General features: G+C 47.8%; 1 protein-coding gene across 1 annotated transcript in view; it reads left to right on the top strand.

The window, feature by feature from the left end:
- The window catches only part of carf (calcium responsive transcription factor), a 47744-nt gene that overhangs the window by 27979 nt on the left and 7045 nt on the right, over positions 1–12720 (top strand). Inside the window, 3 exon segments of the mRNA XM_052523276.1 lie at positions 259–379; positions 2031–2174; positions 2323–2592. Coding sequence (XP_052379236.1) covers positions 259–379; positions 2031–2174; positions 2323–2592 — 535 coding nt within the window.

Genomic DNA, 12720 nt, shown 5'->3' with positions numbered 1-12720 from the left:
TGTATCCAGGCAGTAGAGCTATAGTGATGGAATCATCTACTCTCTCCATCTGTATCCAGGCAGTAGAGCTATAGTGATGGAATCATCTACTTCCTCCATCTGTATCCAGGCAGTAGAGCTATAGTGATGGAATCATCTACTTACTCCATCTGTATCCAGGCAGTAGAGCTATAGTGATGGAATCATCTACTTTCTCCATCTGTATCAGGCAGTAGAGCTATAGTGATGGAATCATCTACTTTCTCCATCTGTATCCAGGCAGTAGAGCTATAGTGATGGAATGTCAGTATGGTCCAAGGAGGAAAGGCCTCCAGCCCAAGAAGACTGCAGAGCAGAACATCAGTCCGATCATTGATTACAAAGCTACATGCCCTGCCAGGTAGACACGCATCCACACAAACCCCATCTATTTTATTTTATTTTACCTTTATTTAACTAGGCAAGTCAGTTAAGAACAAATTCTTATTTTCAATGACGGCCCAGAAGTGGAGTTAACTGCCTGTTCAGGGCAGAACGACAGATTTTGTACCTTGTCAGCTCGATTTGAACTTGCAACCTTTCGGTTACTATTTTATTTTTTTATTTTTTATTTCACCTTTATTTAACCAGGTAGGCTAGTTGAGAACAAGTTCTCATTTGCAACTGCGACCTGGCCAAGATAAAGCATAGCAGTGTGAACAGACAACACAGAGTTACACATGGAGTAAACAATTAGCAAGTCAATAACACAGTAGAAAAAAATGGGCAGTCTATATACAATGTGTGCAAAAGGCATGAGGAGGTAGGCGAATAATACAATTTTGCAGATTAACACTGGAGTGATAAATGATCAGATGGGCATGTACAGGTAGAGATATTGGTGTGCAAAAGAGCAGAAAAGTAAATAAATAAAAACAGTATAAAAACAGTATGGGAATGAGGTAGGTGAAAAAGGGTGAGCTATTTACCTATAGACTATGTACAGCTGCAGCGATCGGTTAGCTGCTCGGATAGCTGATGTTTGAAGTTGGTGAGGGAGATAAAAGTCTCCAACTTCAGCGATTTTGCAATTCGTTCCAGTCACAGGCAGCAGAGTACTGGAACGAAGGCGGCCAAATGAGGTGTTGGCTTTAGGGATGATCAGTGAGATACACCTGCTGGAGCGCGTGCTACGGATGGGTGTTGCCATCGTGACCAGTGAACTGAGATAAGGCGGAGCTTTACCTAGCATGGACTTGTAAATGACCTGGAGCCAGTGGGTCTGGCGACGAATATGTAGTGAGGGCCAGCCGACTAGAGCATACAAGTCGCAGTGGTGGGTGGTATAAGGTGCTTTAGTGACAAAACGGATGGCACTGTGATAGACTGCATCCAGTTTGCTGAGTAGAGTGTTGGAAGCCATTTTGTAGATGACATCGCCGAAGTCGAGGATCGGTAGGATAGTCAGTTTTACTAGGGTAAGCTTGGCAGCGTGAGTGAAGGAGGCTTTGTTGCGGAATAGAAAGCCGACTCTGGATTTGATTTTGATTGGAGATGTTTGATGTGAGTCTGGAAGGAGAGTTTGCAGTCTAGCCAGACACCTAGGTACTTATAGATGTCCACATATTCAAGGTTGGAACCATCCAGGGTGGTGATGCTAGTCGGGCATGCGGGTGCAGGCAGCGATCGGTTGAAAAGCATGCATTTGGTTTTACTCGCGTTTAAGAGCAGTTGGAGGCCACGGAAGGAGTGCTGTATGGCATTGAAGCTCGTTTGGAGGTTTGATAGCACAGTGTCCAATGACGGGCCGAAAGTATATAGAATGGTGTCGTCTGCGTAGAGGTGGATCAGGGAATCGCCCGCAGCAAGAGCAACATCATTGATATATACAGAGAAAAGAGTCGGCCCGAAATTGAACCCTGTGGTACTAGTCCAATGCTCTAACCACTAGGCTACCCTGCCGCCCCTATCTATGCTAACAACAATATACTACCAACTCTGTGGACATAAGAGCTGTGTTTTTTTAAAACATTGTTTAGTTAGTATTTTCTGACGTTGCTCTCATTCTTCAGGATCTATATCAAGAAGGTGTGTAAGTTTCCTCAGCACCGGGTGCCTACGGATCCTAACGTAGACAAGAGGGTCGTTCGTCAGGAACAGGAGAAAGCCTTCTTCAACCTCCGGAAGACCCTGTGGGACGTGGGCGGAGTCCTGAGGCATTATTTATACTTGGATTTGATATATTATTAAAGCTCCTTGCGGATGCTCAGCCCGTATGGGCTTATAACACACTGAATGTTTAAATAAGTAAACCTTTCTGATTGGTTGACATCCGTCTCTTTGTTTATTCTCTCCCGTTAACAGGTACTACATGCAGCTCCCCACCCAGAAAGCTCACCTCTATCATGACATGGAGGCTCTCCTCCTGCCTCCTCCTCCAGACCTCCTCTTCCTCCCCATGGAGGAGGAGGTGAAGCAGGAGGAGGAGGAGGAGGAGAGGGGATGTGTCTGTGAGGAAGGTGCAGAGGATGGTGGAACCATGCCATCTCGTCTCCACCCCAGGGTGGCAGAGAAGATCAGGGAGTTGGTGGAGCAGGGGTACCATCAGGTGTACCAGGTCCGTAAACAGCTCAGGTAAGGAGGCCCTCAGGGGCCATATCAAACAACTACTGTCCCTGGTGTTAACCTCTATCATGGTCCCCTGTATTACCACTGTCCCTGGTGTTAACCTCTATCATGGTCCCCAGTATTACCACTGTCCCTGGTGTTAACCTCTATCATGGTCCCCAGTATTACCACTGTCCCTGGTGTTAACCTCTATAATGGTCCCCTGTATTACCACTGTCCCTGGTGTTAACCTCTATCATGGTCCCCTGTATTACCACTGTCCCTGGTGTTAACCTCTATCATGGTCCCCTGTATTACCACTGTCCCTGGTGTTAACCTCTATCATGGTCCCCTGTATTACCACTGACCCTGGTGTTAACCTCTATCATGGTCTCCTGTATTACCTCTATCATGGTCCCCTGTATTACCACTGTCCCTGGTGTTAACCTCTATCATGGTCCCCTGTATTACCACTGTCCCTGGTGTTAACCTCTATCATGGTCCCCAGTATTACCACTATCCCTGGTCCCCAGAATTACCTCTATCATGGTCCCCAGTATTACCACTGTCCCTGGTGTTAACCTCTATCATGGTCCCCTGTATTACCACTGTCCCTGGTGTTAACCTCTATCATGGTCCCCTGTATTACCACTGTCCCTGGTGTTAACCTCTATCATGGTCCCCTGTATTACCACTGTCCCTGGTGTTAACCTCTATCATGGTCCCCAGTATTACCACTGTCCCTGGTGTTAACCTCTATCATGGTCCCCTGTATTACCACTGTCCCTGGTGTTAACCTCTATCATGGTCCCCAGTATTACCACTGTCCCTGGTGTTAACCTCTATCATGGTCCCCTGTATTACCACTGTCCCTGGTGTTAACCTCTATCATGGTCCCCAGTATTACCACTGTCCCTGGTGTTAACCTCTATCATGGTCCCCAGTATTACCACTGTCCCTGGTGTTAACCTCTATCATGGTCCCCTGTATTACCACTGTCCCTGGTGTTAACCTCTATCATGGTCCCCGTATTACCACTGTCCCTGGTGTTAACCTCTATCATGGTCCCCTGTATTACCACTGTCCCTGGTGTTAACCTCTATCATGGTCCCCAGTATTACCACTGTCCCTGGTGTTAACCTCTATCATGGTCCCTGTATTACCACTGTCCCTGGTGTTAACCTCTATCATGGTCCCCTGTATTACCACTGTCCCTGGTGTTAACCTCTATCATGGTCCCCTGTATTACCACTGTCCCTGGTGTTAACCTCTATCATGGTCCCCTGTATTATCACTGTCCCTGGTGTTAACCTCTATCATGGTCCCCGGTATTACCACTGTCCCTGGTGTTAACCTCTATCATGGTCCCCTGGTATTACCACTGTCCCTGGTGTTAACCTTTATCATGGTCCCCAGTATTACCTCTATCATGGTCCCCAGTATTACCACTGTCCCTGGTGTTAACCTCTATCATGGTCCCCTGTATTACCACTGTCCCTGGTGTTAACCTCTATCATGGTCCCCAGTATTACCACTGTCCCTGGTGTTAACCTCTATCATGGTCCCCATATTACCACTGTCCCTGGTGTTAACCTCTATCATGGTCCCTGTATTATCACTGTCCCTGGTGTTAACCTCTATAATGGTCCCTGTATTACCACTGTCCCTGGTGTTAACCTCTATCATGGTCCCCTGTATTACCACTGTCCCTGGTGTTAACCTCTATCATGGTCCCCAGTATTACCACTGACCCTGGTGTTAACCTCTATAATGGTCCCTGTATTACCACTGTCCCTGGTGTTAACCTCTATCATGGTCCCCAGTATTACACTGTCCCTGGTGTTAACCTCTATCATGGTCCCCTGTATTACCACTGTCCCTGGTGTTAACCTCTATCATGGTCCACTGTCCCTAGTGTTAACCTCTATCATGGTCCCCTGTATTACCACTGTCCCTGGTGTTAACCTCTATCATGGTCCCTGTATTATCACTGTCCCTGGTGTTAACCTCTATCATGGTCCACTGTCCTAGTGTTAACTCTATCATGGTCCCCTGTATTACCACTGTCCCTGGTGTTAACCTCTATCATGGTCCACTGTATTACCACTGTCCCTGGTGTTAACCTCTATCATGGTCCCCTGTATTACCACTGTCCCTGGTGTTAACCTCTATCATGGTCCACTGTCCCTGGTGTTAACCTCTATCATGGTCCCCGGTATTACCACTGTCCCTGGTGTTAACCTCTATCATGGTCCCCTGTATTACCACTGTCCCTGGTGTTAACCTCTATCATGGTCCCCTGTATTACCACTGTCCCTGGTGTTAACCTCTATCATGGTCCCCTGTATTACCACTGTCCCTGGTGTTAACCTCTATCATGGTCCCCTGTATTACCACTGTCCCTGGTGTTAACCTCTATCATGGTCCCCAGTATTACCACTGTCCCTGGTGTTAACCTCTATCATGGTCCCCTGTATTACCACTGTCCCTGGTGTTAACCTCTATCATGGTCCCTGTATTACCACTGTCCCTGGTGTTAACCTCTATCATGGTCCCCTGTATTATCACTGTCCCTGGTGTTAACCTCTATCATGGTCCCCAGTATTACCACTGTCCCTGGTGTTAACCTCTATCATGGTCCCCAGTATTACCACTGTCCCTGGTGTTAACCTCTATCATGGTCCCCGTATTACCACTGTCCCTGGTGTTAACCTCTATCATGGTCCCCGGTATTACCACTGTCCGTGGTGTTAACCTCTATCATGGTCCCCAGTATTATCACTGTCCCTGGTGTTAACCTCTATCATGGTCCCCTGTATTACACTGTCCCTGGTGTTAACCTCTATCATGGTCCCCAGTATTACCACTGTCCCTGGTGTTAACCTCTATCATGGTCCCCTGTATTACCACTGTCCCTGGTGTTAACCTCTATCATGGTCCCCAGTATTACCACTGTCCCTGGTGTTAACCTCTATCATGGTCCCCTGTATTACCACTGTCCCTGGTGTTAACCTCTATCATGGTCCCCTGTATTATCACTGTCCCTGGTGTTAACCTCTATCATGGTCCCCAGTATTACCACTGTCCGTGGTGTTAACCTCTATCATGGTCCCCAGTATTATCACTGTCCCTGGTGTTAACCTCTATCATGGTCCCCTGTATTATCACTGTCCCTGGTGTTAACCTCTATCATGGTCCCCTGTATTACCACTGTCCCTGGTGTTAACCTCTATCATGGTCCCCTGTATTACCACTGTCCCTGGTGTTAACCTCTATCATGGTCCCCTGTATTATCACTGTCCCTGGTGTTAACCTCTATCATGGTCCCCTGTATTACCACTGTCCCTGGTGTTAACCTCTATCATGGTCCCCAGTATTACCACTGTCCGTGGTGTTAACCTCTATCATGGTCCCCAGTATTATCACTGTCCCTGGTGTTAACCTCTATCATGGTCCCCTGTATTATCACTGTCCCTGGTGTTAACCTCTATCATGGTCCCCTGTATTACCACTGTCCCTGGTGTTAACCTCTATCATGGTCCCCAGTATTACCACTGTCCGTGGTGTTGACCTCTATCATGGTCCCCAGTATTATCACTGTCCGTGGTGTTAACCTCTATCATGGTCCCCAGTATTACCACTGTCCCTGGTGTTAACCTCTATCATGGTCCCCTGTATTATCACTGTCCCTGGTGTTAACCTCTATCATGGTCCCCAGTATTACCACTGTCCCTGGTGTTAACCTCTATCATGGTCCCCTGTATTACCACTGTCCCTGGTGTTAACCTCTATCATGGTCCCCTGTATTACCACTGTCCGTGGTGTTAACCTCTATCATGGTCCCCTGTATTACCACTGACCCTGGTGTTAACCTATCATGGTCCCCAGTATTACCACTATCATGGTCCCCTGTATTACCACTGACCCTGGTGTTAACCTCTATCATGGTCCCCAGTATTACCACATGGTCCCCTGTATTACCACTCCCTGGTGTTAACCTCTATCATGGTCCCCAGTATTACCACTGTCCCTGGTGTTAACCTCTATCATGGTCCCCAGTATTACCACTGTCCCTGGTGTTAACCTCTATCATGGTCCCCTGTATTATCACTGTCCCTGGTGTTAACCTCTATAATGGTCTCCTGTATTACCTCTATCATGGTCCCCTGTATTACCACTGTCCCTGGTGTTAACCTCTATCATGGTCCCCTGTATTACCACTGACCCTGGTGTTAACCTCTATCATGGTCTCCTGTATTACCTCTATCATGGTCCCCTGTATTACCACTGTCCCTGGTGTTAACCTCTATCATGGTCCCCAGTATTACCACTGTCCCTGGTGTTAACCTCTATCATGGTCCCCAGTATTACCACTGTCCCTGGTGTTAACCTCTATCATGGTCCCCTGTATTATCACTGTCCCTGGTGTTAACCTCTATAATGGTCCCCTGTATTACCACTGTCCCTGGTGTTAACCTCTATCATGGTCCCCAGTATTACCACTGTCCCTGGTGTTAACCTCTATCATGGTCCCCTGTATTACCACTGACCCTGGTGTTAACCTCTATATGGTCCCCTGTATTACCACTGTCCCTGGTGTTAACCTCTATCATGGTCCCCTGTATACCACTGTCCCTGGTGTTAACCTCTATCATGGTCCCCTGTATTACCACTGTCCCTGGTGTTAACCTCTATCATGGTCCACTGTCCCTAGTGTTAACCTCTATCATGGTCCCTGTATACCACTGTCCCTGGTGTTAACCTCTATCATGGTCCCCTGTATTATCACTGTCCCTGGTGTTAACCTCTATCATGGTCCACTGTCCCTAGTGTTAACCTCTATCATGGTCCCCTGTATTACCACTGTCCCTGGTGTTAACCTCTATCATGGTCCCCTGTATTACCACTGTCCCTGGTGTTAACCTCTATCATGGTCCCCTGTATTACCACTGTCCCTGGTGTTAACCTCTATCATGGTCCACTGTCCCTAGTGTTAACCTCTATCATGGTCCCCGGTGGCTACCACTGTCCCTGGTGTTAACCTCTATCATGGTCCCCAGTATTACCACTGTCCCTGGTGTTAACCTCTATCATGGTCCCTGTATTACCACTGTCCCTGGTGTTAACCTCTATCATGGTCCCCTGTATTACCACTGTCCCTGGTGTTAACCTCTATCATGGTCCCCTGTATTACCACTGTCCCTGGTGTTAACCTCTATCATGGTCCCCAGTATTACCACTGTCCCTGGTGTTAACCTCTATCATGGTCCCCTGTATTACCACTGTCCCTGGTGTTAACCTCTATCATGGTCCCCTGTATTACCACTGTCCCTGGTGTTAACCTCTATCATGGTCCCTGTATTATCACTGTCCCTGGTGTTAACCTCTATCATGGTCCCCAGTATTACCACTGTCCCTGGTGTTAACCTCTATCATGGTCCCCAGTATTACCACTGTCCCTGGTGTTAACCTCTATCATGGTCCCCAGTATTACCACTGTCCGTGGTGTTAACCTCTATCATGGTCCCGGTATTACCACTGTCCGTGGTGTTAACCTCTATCATGGTCCCCTGTATTATCACTGTCCCTGGTGTTAACCTCTATCATGGTCCCCTGTATTACCACTGTCCCTGGTGTTAACCTCTATCATGGTCCCCAGTATTACCACTGTCCCTGGTGTTAACCTCTATCATGGTCCCCTGTATTACCACTGTCCCTGGTGTTAACTCTATCATGGTCCCCAGTATTACCACTGTCCCTGGTGTTAACCTCTATCATGGTCCCTGTATTACCACTGTCCCTGGTGTTAACCTCTATCATGGTCCCCATTATCACTGTCCTGGTGTTAACCTCTATCATGGTCCCCAGTATTACCACTGTCCGTGGTGTTAACCTCTATCATGGTCCCCAGTATTATCACTGTCCGTGGTGTTAACCTCTATCATGGTCCCCTGTATTATCACTGTCCCTGGTGTTAACCTCTATCATGGTCCCCTGTATTACCACTGTCCCTGGTGTTAACTCTATCATGGTCCCCAGTATTACCACTGTCCCTGGTGTTAACCTCTATCATGGTCCCCTGTATTATCACTGTCCCTGGTGTTAACCTCTATCATGGTCCCCTGTATTACCACTGTCCCTGGTGTTAACCTCTATCATGGTCCCCAGTATTACCACTGTCCGTGGTGTTAACCTCTATCATGGTCCCCAGTATTATCACTGTCCGTGGTGTTAACCTCTATCATGGTCCCCTGTATTATCACTGTCCCTGGTGTTAACCTCTATCATGGTCCCCTGTATTACCACTGTCCCTGGTGTTAACCTCTATCATGGTCCCCAGTATTACCACTGTCCGTGGTGTTGACTCTATCATGGTCCCCAGTATTATCACTGTCCGTGGTGTTAACCTCTATCATGGTCCCCAGTATTACCACTGTCCCTGGTGTTAACCTCTATCATGGTCCCCTGTATTATCACTGTCCCTGGTGTTAACCTCTATCATGGTCCCCAGTATTACCACTGTCCCTGGTGTTAACCTCTATCATGGTCCCCTGTATTACCACTGTCCCTGGTGTTAACCTCTATCATGGTCGCCTGTATTACCACTGTCCGTGGTGTTTCCTATCATGGTCCCCTGTATTACCACTGACCCTGGTGTTAACCTCTATCATGGTCCCCAGTATTACCACTATCATGGTCCCCTGTATTACCACTGACCCTGGTGTTAACCTCTATCATGGTCCCCAGTATTACCTCTATCATGGTCCCCTGTATTACCACTGACCCTGGTGTTAACCTCTATCATGGTCCCCAGTATTACCACTGTCCCTGGTGTTAACCTCTATCATGGTCCCCTGTATTACCACTGACCCTGGTGTTAACCTCTATCATGGTCCCCTGTATTATCACTGTCCTGGTGTTAACTCTATCATGGTCCCCTGTATTACCACTGTCCCTGGTGTTAACCTCTATAATGGTCCCCTGTATTACCACTGTCCCTGGTGTTAACCTCTATCATGGTCCCCTGTATTACCACTGTCCGTGGTGTTAACCTCTATCATGGTCCCCAGTATTACCACTGTCCCTGGTGTTAACCTCTATCATGGTCCCCAGTATTACCACTGTCCGTGGTGTTAACCTCTATCATGGTCCCCAGTATTACCACTGTCCCTGGTGTTAACCTCTATCATGGTCCCCTGTATTACCACTGTCCCTGGTGTTAACCTCTATAATGGTCCCCTGTATTACCACTGTCCCTGGTGTTAACCTCTATCATGGTCCCCAGTATTACCACTGTCCCTGGTGTTAACCTCTATCATGGTCCCCTGTATTACCACTGTCCCTGGTGTTAACCTCTATCATGGTCTCCTGTATTACCACTGTCCCTGGTGTTAACATCTATCATGGTCCCCTGTATTACCACTGTCCCTGGTGTTAACCTCTATCATGGTCCCCTGTATTACCACTGTCCCCTGTGTTAACCTCTATCATGGTCCCCAGTATTACCACTGTCCCTGGTGTTAACCTCTATCATGGTCCCCTGTATTACCACTGTCCCTGGTGTTAACCTCTATCATGGTCCCCAGTATTACCACTGTCCCTGGTGTTAACCTCTATCATGGTCCCTGTATTATCACTGTCCCTGGTGTTAACCTCTATCATGGTCCCCAGTATTACCACTGTCCGTGGTGTTAACCTCTATCATGGTCCCCTGTATTATCACTGTCCCTGGTGTTAACCTCTATCATGGTCCCCAGTATTACCACTGTCCCTGGTGTTAACCTCTATCATGGTCCCTGTATTATCACTGTCCCTGGTGTTAACCTCTATCATGGTCCCCAGTATTACCACTGTCCCTGGTGTTAACCTCTATCATGGTCCCCTGTATTACCACTGTCCCTGGTGTTAACCTCTATCATGGTCCCTGTATTACCACTGTCCGTGGTGTTAACCTCTATCATGGTCCCCTGTATTACCACTGACCCTGGTGTTAACCTCTATCATGGTCCCCAGTATTACCACTATCATGGTCCCCTGTATTACCACTGACCCTGGTGTTAACCTCTATCGTGGTCCCCAGTATTACCTCTATCATGGTCCCTGTATTACCACTGACCCTGGTGTTAACCTCTATCATGGTCCCCAGTATTACCTCTATCATGGTCCCTGTATTACCACTGACCCTGGTGTTAACCTCTATCATGGTCCCCTGTATTATCACTGTCCCTGGTGTTAACCTCTATCATGGTCCCCTGTATTACCACTGTCCCTGGTGTTAACCTCTATAATGGTCCCCTGTATTACCACTGTCCCTGGTGTTAACCTCTATCATGGTCCCCTGTATTACCACTGTCCCTGGTGTTAAGCCTCTATAATGGTCCCTGTATTACCACTGTCCCTGGTGTTAACCTCTATTATGGTCCCCTGTATTACCACTGTCCCTGGTGTTACACCCCTATTATGGTCCCCTGTATACCACTGTCCCTGGTGTTAACCTCTATCATGGTCCCCTGTATTACCACTGTCCCTGGTGTTAGCCTCTATAATGGTCCCCTGTATTACCACTGTCCCTGGTGTTAACCTCTATCATGGTCCCCTGTATTATCACTGTCCCTGGTGTTAACCTCTATCATGGTCCCTGTATTACCACTGTCCTGGTGTTAACCTCTATTATGGTCCCCTGTATTACCACTGTCCCTGGTGTTAACCTCTATCATGGTCCCCTGTATTACCACTGTCCCTGGTGTTAACCTCTATCATGGTCCCCAGTGTTACCACTGTCCGTGGTGTTAACCTCTATCATGGTCCCCTGTATTACCACTGTCCGTGGTGTTAGCCTCTATCATGGTCCCCGGTATTACCACTGTCCCTGGTGTTAACCTCTATCATGGTCCCCTGTATTACCACTGTCCCTGGTGTTAACCTCTATCATGGTCCCCTGTACCACTGTCCCTGGTGTTAACCTCTATCATGGTCCCCTGTATTACCACTGTCCTGGTGTTAACCTCTATCATGGTCCCCTGTATTACCACTGTCCCTGGTGTTAACCTCTATCATGGTCCCCTGTATACCACTGTCCCTGGTGTTAACCTCTATAATGGTCCCTGTATTACCACTGTCCCTGGTGTTAACCTCTATCATGGTCCCTGTATTACCACTGTCCCTGGTGTTAACCTCTATCATGGTCCACTGTATTACCACTGTCCTGGTGTTAACCTCTATCATGGTCCCCTGTATTACCACTGTTCCTGGTGTTAACCTCATCATGGTCCCCAGTATTACCACTGTCCCTGGTGTTAACCTCTATCATGGTCCCCTGTATTACCACTGTCCTGGTGTTAACCTCTATCATGGTCCCCTGTATTACCACTGACCCTGGTGTTAACCTCTATCATGGTCCCCTGTATTACCACTGTCCCTGGTGTTAGCCTCTATCATGGTCCCCTGTATTACCACTGTCCTGGTGTTAACCTCTATCATGGTCCCCAGTATTACCACTGTCCCTGGTGTTAACCTCTATCATGGTCCCCAGTATTACCACTGTCCTGGTGTTAACCTCTATCATGGTCCCCTGTATTACCACTGTCCCTGGTGTTAACCTCTATCATGGTCCCCTGTATTACCACTGTCCCTGGTGTTAACCTCTATCATGGTCCCCTGTATTACCACTGTCCACTGGTGTTTACCTCTATCATGGTCCCGGTATTACCACTGTCCCTGGTGTTAACCTCTATCATGGTCCCTGTATTACCACTGTCCCTGGTGTTAGCCTCTATCATGGTCCCCTGTATTACCACTGTCCCTGGTGTTAACCTCTATCATGGTCCCCTGTATTACCACTGTCCCTGGTGTTAACCTCTATCATGGTCCCCTGTATTACCACTGTCCCTGGTGTTAACCTCTATCATGGTCCCCTGTATTACCTCTATCATGGTCCCCTGTATTACCACTGTCCCTGGTGTTAACCTCTATCATGGTCCCCTGTATTACCACTGTCCCTGGTGTTAACCTCTATCATGGTCCCCTGTATTACCTCTATCATGGTCCCTGTATTACCACTGTCCCTGGTGTTAACCTCTATCATGGTCCCCTGTATTACCACTGTCCCTGGTGTTAACCTCTATCATGGTCCCTGTATTACCACTGTCCCTGGTG

Source organism: Oncorhynchus keta, chromosome 7, assembly GCF_023373465.1.
Source record: "Oncorhynchus keta strain PuntledgeMale-10-30-2019 chromosome 7, Oket_V2, whole genome shotgun sequence".
Classification (NCBI taxonomy): Eukaryota; Metazoa; Chordata; class Actinopteri; order Salmoniformes; family Salmonidae; genus Oncorhynchus; species Oncorhynchus keta.
Note: the sequence above shows the minus strand (reverse complement) of the source record. Positions and strands in the feature narration are given on the sequence as shown.